The 23,373-nt window shown below is 49.2% G+C and overlaps 6 protein-coding genes across 6 annotated transcripts; 2 read left to right on the top strand and 4 right to left on the bottom strand.

Moving 5' to 3' along the window:
• Nucleotides 1-339: 339 nt before the first annotated feature.
• On the bottom strand, nucleotides 340-7,547 carry TRIVIDRAFT_231757 (uncharacterized protein; the record flags this gene model as incomplete). Its single annotated transcript, XM_014096777.1, has 12 exons — nucleotides 340-882; nucleotides 946-1,416; nucleotides 2,376-3,089; nucleotides 3,155-5,144; nucleotides 5,206-5,582; nucleotides 5,645-5,753; nucleotides 6,793-6,816; nucleotides 6,871-6,912; nucleotides 7,025-7,045; nucleotides 7,106-7,166; nucleotides 7,218-7,288; nucleotides 7,357-7,547. 12 exons carry the CDS (start codon nucleotides 7,479-7,481, stop codon nucleotides 340-342), a joined length of 4,548 nt encoding a protein of 1,515 aa, XP_013952252.1.
• Nucleotides 7,548-7,880: 333 nt separating this feature from the next.
• On the bottom strand, nucleotides 7,881-12,485 carry TRIVIDRAFT_159771 (uncharacterized protein; the record flags this gene model as incomplete). Its single annotated transcript, XM_014096776.1, has 5 exons — nucleotides 7,881-8,077; nucleotides 8,888-9,476; nucleotides 9,744-10,315; nucleotides 10,370-12,003; nucleotides 12,091-12,485. The coding sequence occupies 5 exons, from the start codon at nucleotides 12,483-12,485 to the stop codon at nucleotides 7,881-7,883; spliced, it is 3,387 nt and encodes a 1,128-aa protein (XP_013952251.1).
• Nucleotides 12,486-14,182: 1,697 nt separating this feature from the next.
• Nucleotides 14,183-15,403, top strand: TRIVIDRAFT_57874 (uncharacterized protein; the record flags this gene model as incomplete). The annotated part of the gene is made up of 1 exon (XM_014096775.1): nucleotides 14,183-15,403. The coding sequence occupies one exon, from the start codon at nucleotides 14,183-14,185 to the stop codon at nucleotides 15,401-15,403; it is 1,221 nt and encodes a 406-aa protein (XP_013952250.1).
• A 1,965-nt stretch (nucleotides 15,404-17,368) lies between these two features.
• TRIVIDRAFT_76487 (uncharacterized protein) lies at nucleotides 17,369-19,293 on the top strand (the record flags this gene model as incomplete). Its single annotated transcript, XM_014096774.1, has 2 exons — nucleotides 17,369-18,156; nucleotides 18,236-19,293. The coding sequence occupies 2 exons, from the start codon at nucleotides 17,369-17,371 to the stop codon at nucleotides 19,134-19,136; spliced, it is 1,689 nt and encodes a 562-aa protein (XP_013952249.1).
• A 36-nt stretch (nucleotides 19,294-19,329) lies between these two features.
• On the bottom strand, nucleotides 19,330-19,890 carry TRIVIDRAFT_26885 (uncharacterized protein; the record flags this gene model as incomplete). Its single annotated transcript, XM_014096773.2, has 1 exon — nucleotides 19,330-19,890. A coding segment is annotated over one exon (561 nt), but the record flags the coding sequence as incomplete, so codon positions are not given.
• Nucleotides 19,891-20,940: 1,050 nt separating this feature from the next.
• On the bottom strand, nucleotides 20,941-21,504 carry TRIVIDRAFT_130872 (uncharacterized protein; the record flags this gene model as incomplete). The annotated part of the gene is made up of 1 exon (XM_014096772.1): nucleotides 20,941-21,504. A coding segment is annotated over one exon (564 nt), but the record flags the coding sequence as incomplete, so codon positions are not given.
• Nucleotides 21,505-23,373: the final 1,869 nt, after the last annotated feature.

The raw sequence follows: 23,373 nt of genomic DNA, 5'->3' as shown, positions 1-23,373 counted from the left end.
AAGAGAACCACCAGTCGTTGGAAAGAGATATAGACAAAACTTCACTTTTTGTTAGCCACATTTGACTACCTATTCATAACCATCGTGATATTTTGCTGTGCAAGGCAAAGCCCAATCCAAGCATCCTAGGGTAAGGTAACCTCTCTCTCTCTCATCATCACCACCAGTCCCCTCCATAAATCCCTGGCATCCAATGAAAAAGCAACCCCAACACCCTCCCACACCAATTTTTCCCTCGCACTCGCACTCACAACTCAACTAATGAGTTACACGAGAAACTTCCCCCAATAGCCCCCTCCCACATGCCCCCTCCAACTCGGCCTCCCCTCCCTAAAAACTCTACATTCTCGCCACCGCCGCAGGCACCTCCTCCTCCAGCGGCAAAATGTGCGGCAGCGGCCCGACAGGCGTGATGCTGAGGGGGTTGATCTGCGTATGGCTGCGCGTGTAATGCCACTTGATGTGGTCAAACTGCGTCGTGTCCTTGAACGCGGGCAGGTTCCAGTACAGGTTGCGCATCCACTTGTGAAGGTGAGGGTAGCCGCTGCGAATGTCGCGGATGTTGCACTTGAAGTGCTGCACATAGACCGGGTCGAAGCGGACCAGCGTCACGTACAGCCGGATGTCTGCCTCGGTGATGTTCTTGCCAAAGTAGTAGGGGCCTTCGGTTTGCGAGGCCAGATGCTTCTCTGCGCGGTCGAGAGCCTCGAAGAGGGCCACGACGGCTGTCTCGTAGGCCTGGGAGCTGGTGGCGAAGCCGGACCTGTAGACGCCGTTGTTGATGAGGCTGTATGTCCACTCGTTTGTCTCCTCAATCTGGTTTCTGAGGTTCTCTGGGTAGAGAACAATGGAGCGATACTTTTCTTCAATCAAGTCGTCAAACTGGAAATTGAATTGTTAGTCACGTCGATTTGCTTGTCTATCCTCGGAGATGCGGCAACTTACCTCTGTTCCGAGCATTCGAATAATCTCGCTGCTCTCATTACTGACAATCTGTCTCGTCTTCTTGTCATACAGAACGGGTACTGTGAATCGTCCAGTGTAGTCTTTGTTCGACTCAAAGTACACCTCCCGGATATGCGTAAAGCCCTCGTGCAGAGGGTCAGGAATGACATTCTCGCCAGGGATGTCCTTGTCCTCCTTGGTGGCAAACCGCCATCCCTTCTGCTCCAGATGCCAGTGCACCACGGAGAAGGAAATAATGTCCTCCAGGCCCTTGAGCTTTCTGGTGATCAATGTTCGGTGCGCCCATGGACAGGCATAGCTGACGTAGAGGTGATACCTCCCTTTCTCAGGAGGAAACTCAGCACCGGCCTCGCGGGAGATCCAGTTGCGGAACGAGCTGACTTGACGCTTGAACTCGCCAGAGGTGTCGCCGGGCTTGACCCAGTCGGTGATTTTGCCCTCGTTGGAAGCCTGCAATTATCGGATACACGTGTTAAGATACATGATTCAAAATACTCAATTCTTGGAGGGGATCACACGGTACTAACCATCCTGATTTGAGTTGGAAACTGTGATGATAATAAAGGTCGTGTAATACTAGTATTGTTTGTTTTGCGTAGACTTTCCCCAGTTGCACTACCAGAAAATGTCGAATATGTCAAACTTGTTGCAAATTGCTTGTGATTGTTCTTGAACAAAACCTCAAAAGATCTGGTTCTCAACGGCCGAATTGCTCTCATTTAATGACTGAAATGCCTTCTCCTCACTCACCACCCGGGAGCTAGAAGGCCTATATATACTCAAACCACTCTACAATGTATCCTCTACAACGCCAATTGCCCCCTCACAAGCCCACAACGCGAGATCCTTCAGCTTAGCCCTTTAGCGTTCCAGTGGTTACGATAGCCTATGTGACTGTGTTCTGACTTAAGCATTGCTAAAGCTTCGGGCGACGCTTCCATGTTAATAATCCACACACCCATTATTCCAAATTGCCCTTTGTCGAAACTAACTTAGCGCGCTTTCTAATTGTGACGTAACAGCGCTCACAAGCGTTAGCGCCTTTCATCACTCAGCCATCTGCGTCTTTAGTCATCACCACAATTGTCTCACTCGCATCCCTGCTATTCAAGGGAACAGAGTACGTAAAGCATACTGAGAGGATCTAATTCTACAGAGATGCAGTGATATTTTTACATAGAAGTACTGTAAATAGAACTGCTACTACAATGGCGTCTGAGATTGATAGAAGCGTTGCCATGACATACCGATGCAAAGGGTGACAAGGCAGAGAGAATACATAGCACCAAGACGGGACTGATTTGTCAATAAAGGTCATTCTTTTCTGTTCCAAATATCTACTTATGTAGTGACTACTTATGAACCGCGCCGAGTCTATTGAATTCAAATCAAACTAATCAAATATTAACCTTGATGTACGGAACCTCCACGTCCTCTTCGTCCAGATCCTCAGCCACCATCTCAAAGATCAGCTCCTTCTGGTGGGAGGGAATGGGCTTCTTGGAAATGGTCTCCACTAGTTCACTAAGCTTGAGTGTGTAGCGGTCCTTGAGCTTGGACGGAGGGAAGAAGCTTGCATACAGCAGGCTGACGCCAGAGCTCAACATGCTGATGCTAAGACCCTTCTTCTCAAAGTAGTCGAGAAGCTCCTTGAGCGTAATGTTGCCGACCTCGAATCGGTCCCAGATCTTGTCCAGCTTGACTTTGCCCTCGGGTCCCTTGTATTCGACCTTGGGGCTGGAAATGGGCTCGCTGAACCCAAAGAAGGGCAGAGCCAGGTTGATGAAGCCGTTCTTGAACTGCTCGATATCATCCTTGCCGTCGATGATCTTGTACAGCTCAAGGACGACCAGGCCAGTGACAAGAGCTGTTGTCGTGGCAATGGCTGGGATGATCTTGCCTGCGATGAACTTGGTCTTGTGTCTATCGGCAGCCTCAATCTTGTAGTTTTCGGCTCTCAGGTTGCTGCAAGCAGTGATGAAGTCGATGTGGTGGTTGGTGTCATCGTCCTTTTCGAACTCGACGGGCTGCAGCTGGAAGCCTGCAAGAGTGCTTGCCGAGGGAAGGCTGGAAGAGAGAGCTGTGAGCTCATCAGTGTCGTCGAAGCTGCTGGCGTTGGGATCCTAAATACAGAGTCAGCATCACTGCGATCTATTATAGCCAAACTTTTCAATCAAGGTAGACTTACAGGTTCCTTGTCATCCGCCTGGATCTTGACGTTTGAGTCAGGGGTGAAATCAGGCACAATGACATTCTCAAGTTCCTTCAAGTAGATGGCCCTATCAGTGCCGGGAGACTTGATGTTGAAATTGAACGCATGCAGGTTCGCGGCAGCCACGATGAATCCAAAGTGAGTCTCGTTGTTGGGGTCGAACTTGAGCGCGTCCGGAGCTCTCTTCGGGCCGGACCAGAAGGGAGTGCCACCCGAGGTCACCGAATCCTTGGGGAAGTTGAACAAGAGCTGTTGGACCTTGTTTGCAAACTCCGTTTCAAAGAGCAGGCGAGCCCAGGCAATGCAGTCCTCAAAGGTCCGGGGTCGCTCGGTGGTAAGGTAGTTGCGGATCGTCTCCAGAGTTTCCTTGTGGTTGCCGCCCTGCTTCAGAGTGGCCTCGATGAAGTTGGGCTGAGTCAGGTAAAGGTTCACGGTCTGGGGAGCCTTGACAAAGCACTTCTCAAACATGTACTCCTTGGCCCAGGCAATGGTGTGCTCGATCTTGTTGGGGAAGCTTCGGATTGTGCACATGGGGAACTCCTTCTCGGGGGGATCCTGGGAGGAAGAGTAAGACTCTGTCAGGTGGGGCAGGACAACCTGCGTGTTGCCCTTGGTGCCCAGAGTTCCGCTCTCCAGCAACGGCTTGCGGAAGAAGACGCATCTCCGGTCAACGTAGGTTCTCGCTTCGACATTGTCCAGGGCGTTGGTGACTCCATCAAGGCTTCGCCAGAACTCCTCATTGAAGACATGCTCAGTCTCGGGGCTAACGCGCTCTCGCAGAGTCTCAATGTGGCCTTCTAGCTCTGGGTTCATTCGCTGCACGGCCTTGGCGGCGCAGTCGCTCTTCATGCTGCCGACATCAGCGGCTCGGAAAAGGAACTGTCGGTTGAGGTTGCTCTTTTCGATGGAATCCATGTCAGTGACATAAATCTTGCCCTTGGGTCCCGTGCCCAAGCCAATCATGGCCCAGTTCTTGAGCATCTCGCAGCCAATGGCGCCGGCACCAACGAGGAACTGCTTGAGGTTGGCAATCTTCTCCTGGTACTCGGTTCCAAAGACAGCAATCTGGCCATCGTAACGGCTGCCGATGGGCTTGCAAAGCTCGGGGCTTCGCTTGGTAGTAGTGGGAAGGGACTCGAGGGAATCAAAGTACATCCATTGCTGGATGGGGTTGAATTTGCCAGACACGGCCTTGAGGACCTCCTGAGCAGCGATACCACCAAAGAGTGCTGCCATGGGGCTAAGGTCACCAAGGGCCTGGAAACTCAATTCTTTCAAGAGCTTCTCGTCAATATCAATCTCGAGCTTCTCATCGGCGGCAAACGTCTTGGCGGCCTCGAGAACCACAATAGCATCTTTCTCGTCCATGGGGTTGGGCAGTCGTCCATTGGCGACTTGGAATGCATGGAGAGCCTGGAATCCGAGATGAAGCTGCTGGGGTCGGTCGAATTTGGCGTAGTCGGAAATGAGGAACTCAGGCTCCTTGAGGGCGGCTGTGAAGCTTTTGAAGTCGACAACCTTGGGCATCTTGACCTGCTGGTAAATTCCCCCACGCTGGTACTGTCCAAGACCTGACACATCGCCGATGGAGAAGGTGTACGGGCCCTTAACCGTAATCTTACGCGGCTCACAGCCGTTCAGCCCCTCCATGCCCTCAACTTCGGAAAATGTGACGTAGTCTCCATCTTCCAAACCGTGTCGAGTCTCGTCGAGTGCCGAGACTAGACCCTCCTCATCCACACCAGCAACAATGCCGCTCAAGGGAGCCTCGCCGGTCTGATCGATAATGGTAAACTTATCGCCAAAGTCGCAGAAAATGGAGCCAAACAGGCCAAATGTGTCGACTATGACAACGTAGATGCCCTTGGAGTGGCAGTAGTCGCCAACAGCCTTTTGTGTCGAGATTGGGGCATTTGTCAGCACCACAACTTGGTACTTGTCAAACTGGGCAAAGTTGTCCTCGATGCTAAAATTTGCTGTTAGCAATGCTCCCCCAAGCGTCTAAATCTGTGAATCTGTTGTCGTACCTAGGAGATTGGTGGACCTTAACGGGGGTATAGGCGTTGAGTTCTGCGACACGCGGGGCCGTAACTTCATCTCTGGGCTTGCCAACATCCTCAGGAGTCAAGAAGAACTGAGCAGAGAGATCGGCAATCTGGACCGGGGCAGGGTCGTAGACGGTCAAACTTTTGACACCGGCCAAGGCAATGTTCTTTGCAATCTCAACACCCAGACCCTTGAGACCAACGACGAGGACGTTGGAGGCGCCCATGCGGCGCATGGCTTCGTGGCCTAGGACATAGAGCTGTCGACTGTATAGGGACTCATCGATCTCTGTGGTTCCGACGACGGAGTCATCGACTTGCATTCGGGTTGCAAGATCGACCTCGGGAAGCTTGGCAGCCTGGTGGATGGAGGCCGTGGTCAGTTTCGCGCAGTCTTTGGAGGGGTCATACAACAACTCACGGCCATGGTTCTCTTGAGGTTCTGTTGAGACTCCCCTTCAGAGAGCCTTCGCTTCGCCAGCGTTCCGGGGCTGGGCTGTGACGAAATCTTGGATATGGTGATCCAGCACCTAGGTCGAGCGTGACCTCACCCAGATGCTGCTGATAACGAGGAAGAGGGCGGCTTGAGGAGAAGCCTGTTGTGGTTTTTGGCGGTGCCAGAGAAGACTCGTCGTTCGATTTGATGGAGGAAAACAGTGATCTTCTTGCCGGAAAAGACAAGAAAAGGGCGTTGCAACAGATGTGAAGTTGGTTTGTAATGGACAGGATTCAGAGGCCAGGCGCTGGTCTGCACTGGTCTGCACTGCATTGGACAGGCTCCAGTTCTTTGTGATGAGGTAATGTGGCTAATCGTGCCACTGACAGCCGCTGAAGGAGTCGCCAGTCGCCTGAGTCGAGTCTCGCTTGCGCTGCTGACAGGCGGTACAAGGCAGTACAAGAGTACGAGGCAGAAGTACCGAGAAGAGGGGCAGGAGAAGCTGAGGCAACGCATGCGGGGCAACAAGGCGGGGCATTGCGGCTGTGATTGGCTGGAGGGCGCAGCTCTTAGAAATAGCTTGAGGAGCAGCCCAGGTACCTGCTTTGGAACCGGTCAGAGCGCCATGGAAGCTCGACGCGCTGATTTTTTCAGGGACAGAAGCTTGATGGGTTTTTGATATGGATGGGGGGAAGAATCGGGATTTCTGAAATGCGACAATTCAGTGGTAGATTTGCATACAGAGCTTTCCGATGGGTCCGGCAGCTTGGAGGTGCCTTGGAATGCTGTACGGGAGAGGAGCTGTCAGTTCAGCCTCTCAGGTGGGCGGAGTAGCTCAAATCAGAGCTGCTGGGATGGAATCCAAGATTCAATCAGAACATCTACGTTATTCTCTTGCTGCTTGGGTTAACATGTTATTACGGCGTAATTACAAGCTCGGGCGATTCAAAAAGAGCACTAAATCACACGAAATACCAAGAAAAGTTATTCATTTCTCCCGGATGACACAAGTAGTCCTCAATTCTCAAGGATACACTATTTCATCATCTATATATCCAAAACGTTGCATCGGGGCTCTGTTGATCCCGTATTTTGTGTATCCAATCCCTTTATCGTTGTTTTACTGTATTTACCTAATCTGGATAAGGTGAACATCGCTACCGAAACAGTTAGTTTTAGCTGTGATACGGCTTGAATACAGGTAGGCTTACAAGATGAGGTCAGAGTTGGCGGGGATGACGCCAGGGATGGCCCTATCCAAATGTTAGAAGGCGTTTCATTTCTCTTGTAAAACTTCTTTCGTCTCAAATCCTAATAGGGCGATTTGTATGCAAACTTGGGCGGTAGGAGTCTCAGTTGGCTTACCTGGCACCGTAGGCGAAATCGCTATAACAGACTTTTGTTAGCTGACTCTCACGAGGCATAGAGACCAAGAGTGGACAGTACCTGGAAATGTCGAGTCTAGCCTTCTCGCCAACCTTCATGGTCACAACGGCTTCGTCCCATCCTGTAGAGCACAATCAATATATAAGCCATCCTGCGTATTCGGTAAACGCACCCTTGATGACCCGTTGAACACCGATTGCGGTCTCGAATGTCGGGGGGCTTCGATCGTATGAAGAGTCGAACCTAGTACGACTTGATTAGTACAATGCCGATGGGAAAACAATCCTTATAGAACCTGTCAATCCACGTACTTCTTTCCCTTGTTATCGGGCTGGGAGGTGTCCTTGAGCCAGCCGGTGTAACCCATAACGACGGTCTGTCCCTTTTGAGGCTCAGGGCCAGTGCCCTCTTCAAGAATAGTCTTTTCAACACCCATGATGTCTTGGTTTAAACTTTGGAAAGATTCGATTCTAATAAAATGCAGTTACGTGTTTGAGGAATGAGAGAATTTCGCAGCTTCGAAACGACGAGCTGACCCCTATATCTACAGAAACACGAAAACTTATTCCGGCGGGGTAATCCGTACTTGTTCCTTCGGCTTCTCCATGATGACGACTTTGGCGCAGGGATATGAGGGGAGGGTGCCACGTTGCTATCCCCAAATTGTCTTACTTGCCTGCGGCTGGCGGACTCGCCCCGCTTCAGCATGAAAGCATGCAGCTCTCCTCGACATTGAGCTGAAAAGTCTCGTCCGCAAGCGTTCGAAATGGTGTGACTTGTGCTAGTTCGAATCTGCCCGTGTAGCGCCGGCAAGGTGAGCTTCTGTGCCTAGGAGCTAATGTGAATCCGGGACTGCTGAGGGGTCAATTCCTATTAAGAGTAGCCGCCCGACGCGAGTCCCAAGAGCAATCGTAGATGCCGCTATGTCTGATGCTGACACTCGGTATGGAGGTGGTAGCCACAGCATTTTCTGAGAATTCCATGTGATCCACTCCGCGTCGTTGCTGAGGCCGATGCCCGTCATACTGGGTTCTCGGCTGCCGCTGGAGAAGGATGAATCGCTAGGCATTGCGGCTCCTTTGTCAGATTTGCCGGGAGGGTCAAAGGTAAAAGTGCCGACATTGGTGATTAGACTGGACCCGATGGAGTCAAATTCCATGTGATTGGCCAGTCCGCAAATACTCAACTCATCAACGCAGTGTCCTGTAGCCGCGTCAAAAACGTCTACCTTGATCTTTCCCTCCTCATAGAGTATAGCAAGGTGTTGACTGTCGGGCGAAAATTGAATTTGACTTATATCCCTTGTCCAATTGAAAGGCTCTGCTGGGTAACTGCGTTTAGCCACACAAGCTACGGTGTCCATATCCCAGATTTTTACCATTGACTTAGACGAGGCGGCTATCTTGGAGCCATCTGCTGAAATCGCAACCAGAAGCGCTGGCTCTGTAAAAGAATCGCCCATTTCTTTAAGATCCTTTGTTGCCAGTTGACATAGACGTATGACTCCATCATTGCAAGCGAGAATAAGATGTGTGCCATCTGGAGAATATGTAGAGGAAGATACCCCATAAGTTTCGTCTCCAAAGGAATAAAGGAGTTTTCGGGACTTTATATCCCAGCAAATTAGTTTGCTCTCCCTCGTGGTCACAGATAGTGTTACATCATCTGATGAAAATGTAATTGATCGTATAACAGACTCCGCTCCTTGCAGTAAGAGTTCGTAGTGACCAGTCGATGCGTTCCAAAGTCGGAGATCCATACCGCCTTCGATTGAACCGGCAGAAACTAACATTGAACTGTTCGAAGAAAACGTGACGGACCTTGGGAAACCAAATAGACCACGGCGGTTCATGAGATAGTCAAATGGAGCGGAGAGCATATCCAGAGGGATCAACAAGGGTGCCCAGGCAAAAAGTTGGTGATCATCACCCGTCCCTATGCATTCTCCATTGGCGGCAGTCCAAAGCTTTAGGACACGATCCCCAGATGTAGTTGCGATTTTCTTCTTATCTGAAGAAAATACAACTTCTAGGATCGCACTCTCATGGCCTTCGACTTTTGCAGATTGAGTTCCTACAGCAAGATCCCAAACCTTAATATTAATCTCATAGTCTGCTGATATGAGGAATTTCTCGTCATATGAGAAGGTAATACTAGCAACTTGCTTGTCGTGACCCTTATATACCGCGATACAAGCACCTGTGAATGCATCCCATATTCTTATGTCCTTATCATAGGAAGTAGAAGCAATTCTGCCTTCATCCTTCGACAGGATGACATCAGAGATCGCAGCGCGGTGGCCTTCTAGGAGAGACTCGCATTTGGCGGTTGAAGTATTCCAAATACCGATAGCATGGCCTTTCATAGGGCTGATGAGTCGGCTGCTATTAGAGAAGAATACTAGGTCCACTGATGCTATCAGATCAGCTCCCTTAGCCACCAATCTAGCGCCAGAAACTATGTTGCTAAACATGAGAGTGCCTCCGTCATCGACCGATGCCAATAATTGACTGTTTGGAGAAATGACTGCTGATTTGATAGCACTCTTGTGCCCATCACTGAGCACCATCTTGATGTAAGTTTGTCTTGTGTGTAAAAGTTTGACAGTGTCGAGATTAGAAATTATAATGAAAGCCAATCCGTCAGGAGAAAACCCAACAATTCGGTCAGTCCCGTGGGCGTAATTATAAGTCGCGACGGGCTTGTCAAAGTTTCTGTCCCATATCCTTAGAGTTCCGTCTCTTGATACTGAAGCAAATTGTTGGCCGTCCATGGAAAACATGGCACTTGTAACCTTGTCGGTATGGCCTCTATATTCCCCAACGCAATTTCTTGTTGTGGCGTCTATGATTTGGAGAACTTTGTCCCCAGAGATGTAGAGCAGTTCTGTGCCATCAGATGATATTCTAATAGAATCGCGCAAAACCTCTTTGTGTGTTGCAACGCAACATGCTGTTTTTGTATCCCAAATTTTGATTGCACCTTTATTTGGGAGAATAGAAAGAAATCTATCACCAGTTGGAAGTGCCAAAACACTTGTGTCCTTCATATCGTGATCTTCAATTGTTGCTATGCAAGGATCCCAGTGAGATTGCATTACTGGCAAGGTACTGAGCCACGATGGAATGCTCGATTTGAACAAGCACTTGATAGTGCTCATTTCTGGAGCAAAAATTAGAGCGGATGAATGGATTTGGAGCGGCGCTTTGTCTAATGTGGCCATATTAGCCACAACAAATCGCCTCGCATCATGCAAAAAGCTCCCGATGACTTGTGAATTCATTTTCTTTTCATTCTTTTGTTAGTCACGCCCAGAATTGATACAGATAGTGAATATATCGAGACTTACATCAAGCTTCTGCAACAAGATGTCCAACATGTAGGCGCCCTCTGTGCTTCGCCCCAGAAGGCTCAGGGCCTCAAGCCAATTAAGTAAGTAGCTCGACAAGAATTTGTGCGTCTCATCATCATCCCGTATCGTTCGATTACTTTGACTTAAATGGTGGACCCAATGGATGCAAGCATATTGGATTGCATTGGGTAGACATGAATCGATGACCTTTTGGCTTATATCAGATCGCAGTGTACCCGGAGATTGAAGGGAACAAATGTCTTCTCTGAGAACGCCACCTGCAGACAGCAACTTTATGCACTGTGAGAATAATTTCGAATGAGCAATTTGCTCATCGACCCAGAAAGGATATTTGATGGGATCAACTTTCTTTTCAGGGTCAACCAGGAAATCTCGGAAAGAAAGATGCAACAGTCTCACAGGGGTATCCAAGTCAATAGGAACGCCTAGTACTGAATGTAAAAGGTCAAGCTGATCTTCGACGACGTCGGTAGTGACATCGAGGAGATGAGCAAGGCTGCGTATGGATAAAGGTTGAGCTAGGGTAATTATTGAGCCAACCAAGTATCGGAATCTAGTCAACACCTCTTGCCTAGCAGATAGCGAAAGGTCAACAACAAGGCCGTCCAAGGTCGGGAGATACGTCATATCAAGACCGGATGTCTCTATTTTGTGATACTCGAGAATCTTCCGTAGCTGATGATGAGGGCCTCCTAGTCTTCTATCTCTGAGGAAGCGGCATATTGTTGCGGCGACAATGAATAGCGGGACTGCTGAGACGACAAGTTTTTGCACTATATCGTCTCCGGGCCAGTCAGGAGATATTTTGCGATGCTCCGTGACAGACTTGTTGTAATCTGCTTTGATCGTATGAAGCTGATGTCTCATGAATAGCTCTATGTCATGCTCAATAGTGGTAGACGACACTGCGGCAAGGAGTAGATTGTCATATTTCCCACTAATTTCTTCGAACCCTAGTCGGATAGGCAACTCTGGTCTGCTTGTGAGAAATATTTTGAGCCGTGGATTATTTCTTTGTTTAGCTTTTGACAAGATGCCAACAAGTGTCCTCATACTTTCTTCATGACCACATTCATCGAGAGCGTCAATCACAATAAGCAGATTTGGCGACCAACATCCCGGATTCCTTCCCAGTGGATCCAAAATCAGCTTCTGAAACTGATCACTTAGAGGTTTTTCGTGAATTTGAGGATCGCCGTCAAGAACTTCGCGGATTCGTGGAGCAAGGGAAGGAATTCGACGGACCAGCTGGGCGGCGATTGTGGTGATGAGAAAACTTGTTCTGCCGCGATCTCCTTCGCCCCTCTTGAAGAAAAAGCTAGCACCTAGTATGCTCTCATTGGCAAACGATTGAGCGATTGTTCGTGAAATGGTAGACTTTCCAGTCCCTGCCATGCCATTGAGCCAGAAGATGGACTGGGCATCGGGGCTGGCGCTCCACTTCTGTATTTGCTCAATGATGTGATTCCGCGTGCCTTGAAGGCAGAAAGATTCCTCTCCGTCTACACTGGAGTCGTAGGTAGCTCCTTCTGCAACTCGTAGCTTGGATAGAACGATTTCTTGATGGACATCTAGAAGGATCGCCCTGGAGGTGTTAGGACTGAGAGCCAAGATGGCCAGGATAGCCGGAGTAGTCATAGTAACCATTGGTTAGAGGAGGTGGATATCTTACGTTTGCTCAATATTGACATGCAACAAAATATTAGCTTTCTGTCTCTCGATTGCCACAAAGAACTCATGAATTTCCCTCTTTTTGAAAGGCCAAACTGCTCTGACATTTTTGGCGCCCAAGTCAAGCTTTGCAACTAACTCGGCTAGCAGCCTGCGAAGGTCGAAAACTGCCTGACGGAGGCTTGATGATTCTAATTTGGAGGATCCCTTCGGGCTCTGAAGTAAAAGCTCGAGCTCTTTGATGACCGCTGTCAGACGGTCAACCTCTTTCAATAGCTTTCGCACATCTTGAGGTGCTCTTTTCACGTCCACACAGTAGATGGAGCACATGACACCGATCTTGACGAGGAGGTCAATGACCTGCGATATGTTGGATAAAAGCCCTAGGACATCCATAATGACGACATTGGAAGGCTATGCATAAAGGCAGACTCGGTAAAACATGAAAAGTGACAGCAGCAGTAGAAGTGTTGGGCAGAATAGAAGCGATAGAGAAAGTAGCGCTAGTAGAAAGAAGCCCAGAGCAATGCACGAGAAAGCGAATAGCGACAGTTGAAAGAGCGGTAGTGACGGGAAGAATAGGAAACATAGAAGAGAGTGGAAATTAGAAGAACGGAATTGTAGAAAATGTGAATTTGATCAATAGGCAGAAAGGGCCGTAGCCTTGAAACCAGGCGGGGTTTGTGAGGCCCATTGGCAGTGGCAGGGGATCAAAGATACAATTCAATCAGGTATATCGCATTGGATCCATTTGCAACTAACCGAGGCGATATGACCAGCCCGCAACTGCAGCTACCCTTGACATTCGTCAGCGCCTTGTTACTGTATCAATACAGAGGTAGACACTGAATATAATAAGCGCCGACCCGAAGCGCCGGGATGTGAAAATCAGAGGAGGGCGGCGGCTATTTCTCGAAACTAAGGATTGCAGACGAAACTGATTGGGGGCACAGAGCAAAAGTACACAGATTATTCAATAGATGAATATAAGTATTTGTGCGATTACTAGGCTGGATCCTCAATCCGGAATAATTCTACGCGCCCCTCTTGTACGGACATGGCACATGCATGTATTGTTGCCCGTACATGTGTTTTCAGAAGGGAGCAACTTAGAGGGATTTTTGTTCCAGTAGCATTATAAACACTCGTGGAAGAGCATTGTGTGTGCTATTGTGGTTTGCGTCATAATATTGCTTGCGAATATGCCTTGGTGGCAGATAGAATCCCAGTCGCATATTACTGCTCAATCTGTTCAATACCAGCATCAACTGGTTTGTAACCTTGGTATAATTGGAGACAATAGTGAATTTAGTTGAAACAAACGACTATAATCACTCGTGTGAAAATCATGAGGCCGATGTATTCAAATCTTGTTGATAGTGGCGCTGCATACATGTACGGAAAAAGCGAGAAGCTTTCCCACCAACAACTGAGCAGGCGCAACCGTGATATCACAGCAACGGGGGAAAACCAAACGTGTGCTAAGCAACGGAAAGTTGAACAAAAATTGGTTGTCGTCATGATTTCCTCTATTCGAACCCTGTTGTGTTTTATTCCTGAGGCCCTTCTCCCACGGCACTCCCAAGAATCTCCCCCCTAAACCACAACAGCATGTCATCGCCACCCCTCTGGATATTGTTGACTAGAATCTTGCATAATACAGCCTCACTCTTTTATTTCAAATAACTCGCTCATTACAAAAAGCATTAGGCAGCCCGGGAGTGTACTGTGAGCGAGTGTCCAGCGACTAGCCTCGAGTGTCAACCAGGGGTTAGGTCTGCAGAAACTGGCAGCCCAAACTCCTGCCAGCTGGCTGCCACTCATCAACAATAACGCGTTGGCTATAAAGAAGAATCTCTGCTCGCCGCGTAAACATTGAAACGAAATTTCCCTTCACCACACGCGTTTGTTGGATCACGTCGAGTTCAACACACGCTTCCAGCTTCTGAGGCTCAACTGCACTTGAAATACAACGACGTGAGTGGTATCATCAGTTGATAAACATTCTCGTCACTATATCCTGACGCTAATCATATTAAATAGCTTCAGCTCCGTGCTCTCTCGCCAGCTTGTGGCGGGCACCATCTCTCAGGATGACTATTCTTCATGAACACAACCGAAGCCGCAGCTTGGAGGCGCTCCGTGGAGACTTCCTTCACGCCATTACCAACACTACTGAGGGTGTTCATTTCGCTTCTACCACCCTTCTCGAAGACAAGGATGTCGAGAAAGAAGTTCTTGCTGCGCTTTGCCCCGCCAAGGCGAACAAGGCTACTGATGTTGCAATTACCCATTTGAGCAAGCTCTTTGTCCAGTGCAACAAATGGCTTCCTGTCCTTGAGCAGCGTGGCCCAGACATGTACTGGATCGTGGTTTCTTCCACCACCTCGCAGATGCAGGGCATCACCTTGTCGGCCACTCAGGCTAAAGCGGTGGCCTTTTCTCTTCTCCGAGCCAGACAGCGCTGGATCATTCGCCAGATCAACCCTAAGTCTGCCAGCACCAACGTCAAGTCGCACCTCATCGCTGGCATTCAGCGTCTCCTCCAACGTTTTGAGGAAAAGGATGAGTATCCCGGCGCCGTCAACTGGCAGAAGGAACGAGAGTGGAAGCTGACTCAGAGAGAAATCCGTGATGCTAACTCGCGTCTCATGGGCCCGGGTGGCCAGCTGTCTCGAGGCCGGATTGGCCTTTCGTTCCACTCGCCTCATAACTTATACCCCATCGGCCAGCTTTCTAGTGCGCCCATGTTGGAGAGAAACGCTCTGGGCTTGCTTGATAGCTGCGTGGAGAAGATCACCCCGGCCGAAGCTGTGCAGGCTTTGCTCTCTCATCAGACTCAGGAGGCTGCCGTTGCTGAGCAGCTAGCTTCTGCGGAGAATGCCAAGAAGGGACATGAAGCTACCTCAAGCTTTACCCCAGGAAAAGCTACTCAGGACGACGACGCACGCAGCGTCTCCAGCAAGTCCCCAAGCAGCCTCATCGGCCGCGTCATTCCTACCGCTCTGAAGACCAAGTTCAAGCCGAACTGGATGAAGGGTCCCAGCTCCCGCAAGGACTCTGGTCAGAGCATTGCTGAACGTCCCAAGCGAGCTCAAACTGCCGACGCTCCGCCCCAGGTCAACTCCTCGTCTACCAAGAAACGCTTCTTGAGCGAGGACACTGCTGCCCCAGCCAAGAAGCAAGTTGTGGCCAAGGGAAAAGCTCGATCTGTTTCGAACCCCGTCGTCAGCCAGGCATCGCTCACACCAGCCAAACCGGCTCAGGTTGCTCGCTCGGTCTCTCTACAGATTCCCAAGTCGTCCAAGAAGTAAAGGCTACGTGCTTGGACATGCATCGAATACTGTTGCAAGTGTCTTACGAATTGGCTTGAATCAGAGTCGTGGATATGGCTTTTGAAGGCTGGATGGAATATGATGAATGTCACAGGGCTGGATGGGTGGGCTGACATTATTGATGAGTTGACATGGAATGGGCTTATAGGTTGAGGGATTAGGGAATACGTGTATGAGTTAGCAATCTATAGCCCAGAGGTATCCAAAAATCAACTCCAAGTATTGACTCGAATGGTATGGAATTATAGATGATGTGAAGATGTGAAGATGTGAAGATATGAGGATGTGAGGATGTGAGGATGTGAGGAAGTTCTTTTCAGTGCAGAAGTGATTGCTTGCAGCTCGGAATAGCCGTGCGCAGCCACCTATGCGTTCCTACATTAGCGGCCGCACTACATAAGGTGGCATTTCACAGCATTTTTAAACCCTCCCGGAAGCTTGATTTTTAACCAGCGCTGTAAAATGTTGCCTAAGGCGAAATTTATTCTAATTCAGAGCACCCAAATTCGAATAAACAGAATGCTTGTAATGTGTCTGTTTATTACACGTTCCAATATAATAGGGTAAATGATTGTAAATTCACATTTTAGTATTTATACATATCTTTCAAATGCCTCTCTTGGCGACTTCAGGTCAATACTTTTCATGTAACACAATCTTGGCAAAATGGCGGTGCAGAGCCTTGGCAGGAGTCTGGAGGTTTAGATGCTGTGGGTTATGATACAATATCGGGCCGTAGTCCTGTAAGATTGTTACTCAGTTGTGCTAATATTATGGATATAATGGAAAAGTAAGAGAGTTGTTTATTTATTCCTTCTTGTGATACTCCTACAGCCTTGTGTTGCCTTTAATATACTGGCGGCGACTGATGAGTACCAAAATAGCAGCAGCTCCAGACTCCTCTCGGATATCGCCGTTGCACCCCCCAATGTTTTAGGTAGTTTAGGTGACAGCTCTGCCAAGACAAACGCCCTAGCGCCCTGCGGATAGACGCTGACTTGGCATTCTTTAGTGTGCACATCACCCCTTTAGCGCAGTTGCTTGGCCCTTGTATTGATCTCGTGCAGCTGGGATGGAGCTTACCTGTGTCCATACGGAGTCCAGTAGTATAAGAACATTTGAATATTGGAAGATAAGAGGCAGCAAGGACGTACTCAGTACTGTACATGTCAAGTACAGGCAGATCAATGACATCAGCTTTGGGACATAATTTTCGGAGAGTAGATTCCTTCCGATGCCCTAGCAGTATGAAACCGGCCACAAAGAAAACATCGAGATGTATCTTGTAAAGAAAAAAAGCCCTGTTACGAATCTGTTGCAACATTCTCGGATAATCGGCAAGGCGTCGTGACGTAAGTGGACGAGTTCCCTGTCGATGATCTTGGCAAGACAGACAAAGGGAATGACTGCAGGAAAAATGGAGTTGAGGCACTAGAATGGACGCCGTTCTAGATCTGGGTGCTGGGCTGCAGCGGTTCGCATATTGGCCAAGCAGGTGACAAAGGCGATGCGCAAGGCGTTTTTTCCCGTCAAAGGACATGTATCTTCTCAGCCCCCATTGCGATGACAGGCACCTCTGCGATTCCTATTTTTGACCCTTGCACATCCCGTTTCTGGTGATAATTTTGGGCACTTCAGTGTTTTATTTTATGGCTTAGATTGGGAATGCTGCTGACTCTGGCTGGTTCACCTCACTTGGCCTAGCTCTGTTTATATCGCTTGATTTCCTGGTGGCTCGTTGGAGGCCTTTCCCGACGACTGATCCGGCTCTAGCCCTACAAGTAGCTACAAAACCGCCAGCGACCCCTCACAACGTCATTTCGCCTTTTCGGGAGGCTGAGCACGGACAATCGAGTCTTGGCAGCCTTGCTCCTCACGATACGCCCGCCTGAGGCTTCATTATATCCATCTTATACTTGGTGCTTGATCGTCTGTTTGTTCATTATGCCGGGAAACATCACAACTCACCACGACGACACCACGCCCGAGTCGAGCGACGGTGATCAGCATGAACGTGACCATGAAGAACACGAAGGAGAACACAAGGGACCTCCCGGTGGCTTTGACAAGACTCCCCTTCCTGATGCCCCCCAAGGATACACTATTCGCTTCGTCTTTCACGCCGCGTCCAACATCCCGGTTGCGGATTTCCACACGGGATCCTCAGATCCCTTCTTAGTAGCAACGCTCAAGGGAACGCAGCCGAAGCGTCACAAGGAAGACCCCGATTTGAAATACCGAACGAGAACCTTGCACCGAACTACGGAGCCGAAGTGGGAGGAAGAATGGGTTGTGTCCAACGTACCTCCTACCGGCTTCACCCTCAAGTGCAGAATGTACGATGAGGATGTTGCAGACAAGGACGACAGGCTCGGCAATGTTACCATCAACGTGGGCTCCATCTCTGACGACTGGGCAGGAATTCCTCCCCCAGGCCAGGAGTTTGAGGCCAAGAAGCGTGTCATGAGCAAGAGAGCTTTCATCCTCAAAGGAATCACCAGCGCCATCGTACATGGAACCCATCTCGCCCCTCGGCTGCGAATCAGCATGGAAGTCCTGGGCAAGTCTGAGCCTCCGTTTGCGCAAATGTGCACGCTGGCTCCGACGAGATGGATCAAGCACAACAGTCCCATGATTGGCCGCCTAATCGGCACAAAGGTGAATGCAAACGAGAGTGACGACGAGAAGGGGCATGACGGGAGCGACGATACCCCCAAGTCTCAGAAATATGAGTAAGTCAATATGCTACTGCAAGATACCTGCATCAAGCCGGCGCATCAAATGACTGCCAGACTAACGTTTGATATTTAGCTTCCAAGCCAACGAGTTACAGCTTCAGGGCCCTGTTCCTTCGGTCCTTTACCACCGCTACGTGGAATTCAGGCCAGTTATCGGCTCGCTCTTTTCATCCACTGGCATCCGTGGAACCATATTAAACAAGGCTCTGCACAAGCAGCACCACAGGATTTACAATTACAGCAGTTCCACTGAATACGGTAACTTTGAGCCATGCTCTAAGCAAGCATCGCTTCAGTTCCTCAGGATGGCGCACTTTGACGAAGGCGGCCGTATCTTTACGTACGTGCTTACTCTGGACGGACTGCTTCGCTTCACCGAGACGGGCAAGGAATTCGGCATCGACTTCCTGAGCAAGCATACCATGCACGCAGATGCCGAGAAATACATTGCTTGCTCAGGAGAGTTCTTCATCCGCAGGCTGCAGCATCCAGATTCCAACGACAGCCCCGAGCCTAACGAGAAAACGCACCCGTCCGAGCCTATCCCCGGTGGTCCGCCAACCCAACCGCCACCTCCCAATCCTGCATTCTATCAGCTCTACATTGACAACGAATCTGGAACATATCGCCCTGACAAGTCCATTTTGCCAGATCTCAAGGGCTTCTTGGAGAAGAACTTCCCCGGCTTAGGTATCGTCATCATGAACGTTGAAGATGAACGCCTGCAGAAGCTCAAGGAAGAGCAGCGGGCTATCAAGAAAAGCGAGGGCAAAATCATGCAGGTAGTCATGAACAGTAGCACCGAAAGCCTCAGCTCTGTGGAGAGCGAGCTGGACGAACGGAACGAGAACTGGGAGTCGGGAAGAAAGAGCAAGCTGGAGGCGGCGCATTCGGCGTTGAGGAACCCCGATGCGGAACATATCAAGGCGGCTGTGGAAGTGATGCTGCCACACCGCGAGAAAAAGGAGGAATAAGCAAAAAGAGGAGGAGGGGGGGGGAGGGGGATTAAAGAGTTGTCCGAGAATCTCTATGACTGTATGGATATGATATGATACCACTCTTTCCTTCGATTTGTTGTATTACCGTTGTTGTTGCTGATAATGTAATGTTCGAATCCAACGATTTCTTGATACTGCCTTTCCTTGCCCTGCGTGACCTCGTGAAGATTCACATCCTGGGCCTGACTGAGACCCACGTACTCGAGCATCGTGCCAGCTCAACTCCATTTCCATTTCTCACTTCGCACTTTATCTTTGTTTTCCTGCCGTCCACGCTGTCCACCCACGCGTTCACCAACACCGTCTCATTAATCGGCCCCGGCTTCAAAAACTTGATATCAAGCCCAGCCGTCACGCTAGCAGACGCAAAGATCTCGCCAGTCTTGCCCAGCGCAAGATTAATCTCGTGCAGCACTCCCATCGCCTCATCCACCATGGTCATCATCATGCCCCCGTGCAAAACGCCTTCATACCCAGAAAGCCCCTGTCCCAGCGCAAAAAGAGAGCTCACGTGCATAATTGGACGCTCGTGATCTTGCAAATGCGCTTCATCCTCGGTGTGAAAGAAGCAGAGCATGTGCTGCAGTCCTCGAGGGCCGGCAAGCGTGGCGCCGACGAGCTGGTCGTGGGATGAGCTCTGGGGATTGAAGCATTGCGGGATGAAGGGGATTGTGTTTGGCGTCTGTATGAGGCATGCGCACCAGGGAATGGAGAGGAAGTGGGAGACGGAGGAGGCGTAGAGGCGAGGAGGCGTGTTGGGGGGGATGAGGCCTAAGGGAGGGCTGAGGACGCGATTGAGGGGCGTCAAGGAGAGGGGAGTGGCTGTTGTTTCGTTTGGTTGCGGCATTTTTGGAAGATGGAACAAGGACAAGAGATGTCGCGATATCACATTGAGCGTTGAATCCGTATATGCAGATGTAGTTTGTAGACCGCGATGGTGATATCAATGTTGGTGTTTTGAATGGACGAAACAGGATCCAAATGCCCAATTCGGGATGCCGAGGTCGTCCACTTTTACCCGAGATTGGAGCTGTACAGTACAAGGAGAGACAAAGTAGCACTGCGCGAACACCCCAAAAGAAGATGAATACAACGTGCGAGTAACGAAAGTAGATACATGTAAACAACAGCAATCGCCACCCGTTCTCGAGAAGCATCTCCAACACTCGAGACATGTCATCTGTCCAAAAAAGAAGCAGGGCAAAATAGCCCAGAGCAGCAAAAGATGGGGCTTCACCGGGATTCGAACCCGGGGCCTCCTGCAAAGGCGATTCTAGAGAACCGGGGACTCCAGGTTTGTTTTCCCGAAGCAGGAATCATACCACTAGACCATGAAGCCTGTGTTTCTGGTGTGGTTGGCGATGAGGCGATTGGTAGGAGGATCAAGAAGGATTGAGCTGGTCAGAGGATGGAGGCGTGCATATTTCGTGAGAGTTTCAACAGGTATCTAGCAATTACCACAATGGATCCATCAGGAATAAAGTGAATGGAGTTTATTAATCATCTTATGCTATTGTTTAGGGCATTTGCCTGGGTCTGGCATATCCATGCAGCTTTCCTTTGCGCGTGATTCACATCGACTGGCTGATCCATACCAAAGTGACTAGAATCTTCTGTGCTTCTGAAACTGGAATGTCTGTATTATCACCAATTTACATTCCAAAGAATCTAGTCACTGTCGCTAACCAGCCAATCTATCTGTTCTTGCAATTTGCCCGTCTTGATTCTAGTGTCACGTACACTCTCAAACCACCACCAGCACAGCCAGCGCCAGCGCCATGATCAGGACGCCAACATTCGTTCCCACCGTAGCCCCCGCTCCAAACTGCGTCCAGTTATCGCAGTCATAATCGTCGCCCTCGTCTCCAGTGTTGTAGATGGCAAAGCTTCCAATAGGATATGCTGCTGATTTACAAAGGCCGTCCTCGCTGGTTTGGCAGCTGACCCAGGAGAACGGCACATCATCGCTGTCTTCATGGCCAATCCGGACATCTCGACAGTCAGGGAGTGTGTATTGATAGTAGCGCCACAAACTTCTCTTGCCATCTTGGTTGACGGTAGGCTTCCTCATCCTGAGCCAAGTGTGCGTGTAATTTGCCCTCTCATCGTACAGGTCTTGGTTGAATAGTTCCCAAGCAATGCCGTTGGTGTGGTCCTTCAACTTCCAAAATCTCTGATCCTGGGTCATTTGGAAGCCTGTACTGCTATTCATGGTGAAGATGTCGCTCATGTTGAAGCAGGTGTATGCTGATGGGATAGTATACGTGGTAAGTGTTATGGCTTTGCTGATATCCTTGGCTTGGCAAGAATCGCCCTGGCTCTCTGGGAAAAAAGCGACCGTGAGCTTGCTATTGAGACTTCTACAAAGAGACATGCAATTAGCGAGGAGTTGCTTGCAAAGACCAGCGGGCAAGCTTGTTGTTGATGGTATCATACTTATCTCCAGCTTCAATAGCCCAGACACTGGAGAATAATGCGAAGAAAATGATCAAAGCTTTCGTGTCTATCATGGTTCTTGAAAAGTATGTCAAATTAATGTCGAGTTGGAAAAAGTTGAGCGAAGTTGAGCGGGAGAAGGCGGGAGTGTACACACAACGGCAGCGCACCCTTTTATTATTTCGACATGACATGGTCAATGCGATTGGGGCGACGACGTCATTAAGTCACGCAGCCAACACGGTGGATTAATCGACCAGATGGATACTAATTACATTCTTTGTGTACATATAGCAGGTACGTGCATCGCGAAATTCGTCTCCAGCGATGCAAGTTTGCGCCACTCACCAGGCAAGATGTCAGGCACCTTGTCAAGCCCCTAACAGCTCTGTATCGTTTTATCTTTGCCACAAGATGAAGGTTTTCAAATTTTATTTCTCAAATCTACCTTCTACAGTGTTTTGCTAATACGTGAGAGAGTTCTATATTGGCCCTCTACTAGTAATAGGTTAAGATAACAGCTCTGGCAAGCAGCTTACTGCTTGCTTCATTTCCCTGCGTTCATTTTGATCACTCAGTTATTGTTCCTAGCCATGGTAGATCCATACATAGGTATTTTATAAAATTGACTTACTACGACAGAAGTATTTTCCCTTGATGAAACGAGAACGGGAGCATCTGCCTTTGCAGATACCGCCCTTGTTGTCGCCATCTGCCTGCTCTTTCAGGTAACAATTTGCCATACAGTCGTTAACTAGAGAAGTAAAAACACTCATGTTAGTACATTAGCCGATTGTTTTTATCACATACCTCGGGGTGTTTGGGGAAGTTTCACATTTAGACCATCCACCGCTTGGGCCATCTGTGCCAAGCACGCAACGAGAAACATCGTTTTGTCTCTTGCTCGACTCTGGAGCAGCCATGACTGCAGCAGCGGCGAGGCTAAGAGTGCAAGCATTAATAATCGCGCACAGCTTCATTTCGAGTAAGTAGTGAATATGTAATGACAAAATTGCTCTCTAGAAATAATATGTGGGTAAACTGGGAGTATATAATGTATGTATCTGAGCATGATGTTCGGGGTAACGGTATTTGTAGAAGCGGTTTTCCTTCAAGTTATCTAGGTATATTTTGCTTCTGCTATCCATTCAAGCCATTTCTGACCGCCAATCTGAGCACTTGATATTGCTTGTCATACCTGTGAAACCTACCTGGTAGAAGAAAACCTGTTTTCGAATCAAGGCAACGAGGCGGAGCTGTATTGAGCCGGAGTGAGCCCAACATCTGCCTGAGCCAAGGCGGCTGCCAGCAGAAAATCCCATCAAAAAATACGACCATGCGCTGGCAATAAGCGCGCAAGTAACACCTGGTGGTGCTTTTTCCCTTCTATTTTCGGTCGGGCCATCAAGGTGTTTCACGATAAGTACTACCTAGTCTCCTTTTCTTACGGGGTACACAAACTTATCATGGTTGCTATACATGTGATGTTTGCGAATGCACTCCGTATCTGTATGCACTCTACCGCTGCGGAGCTGCGCCACGTTTCTCGTACAATCCCATTTTAAAATGAATACGACAGCATTATGCAGTTTGCCTCGCATTTCCAGTAGCACCATTGTGGGTACGCTTTAAGCGCTGCCGCGAGTCGTCGATGGTCTGACTCTCTCTTACATATCATTTGGTCACAAGTTAGAGGTAAATATTTACTATAGTAGAGCTACGCAAAATCCGAGATCTAGCCAAGGGCATTAATGAGACTTGTGAAACACGATTAGGG

Source organism: Trichoderma virens (assembly GCF_000170995.1).
Source record: "Trichoderma virens Gv29-8 chromosome Unknown TRIVIscaffold_87, whole genome shotgun sequence".
In the NCBI taxonomy this organism is placed as follows: Eukaryota; Fungi; Ascomycota; class Sordariomycetes; order Hypocreales; family Hypocreaceae; genus Trichoderma; species Trichoderma virens.
This window is presented reverse-complemented; position numbering and strand designations above follow the sequence as displayed.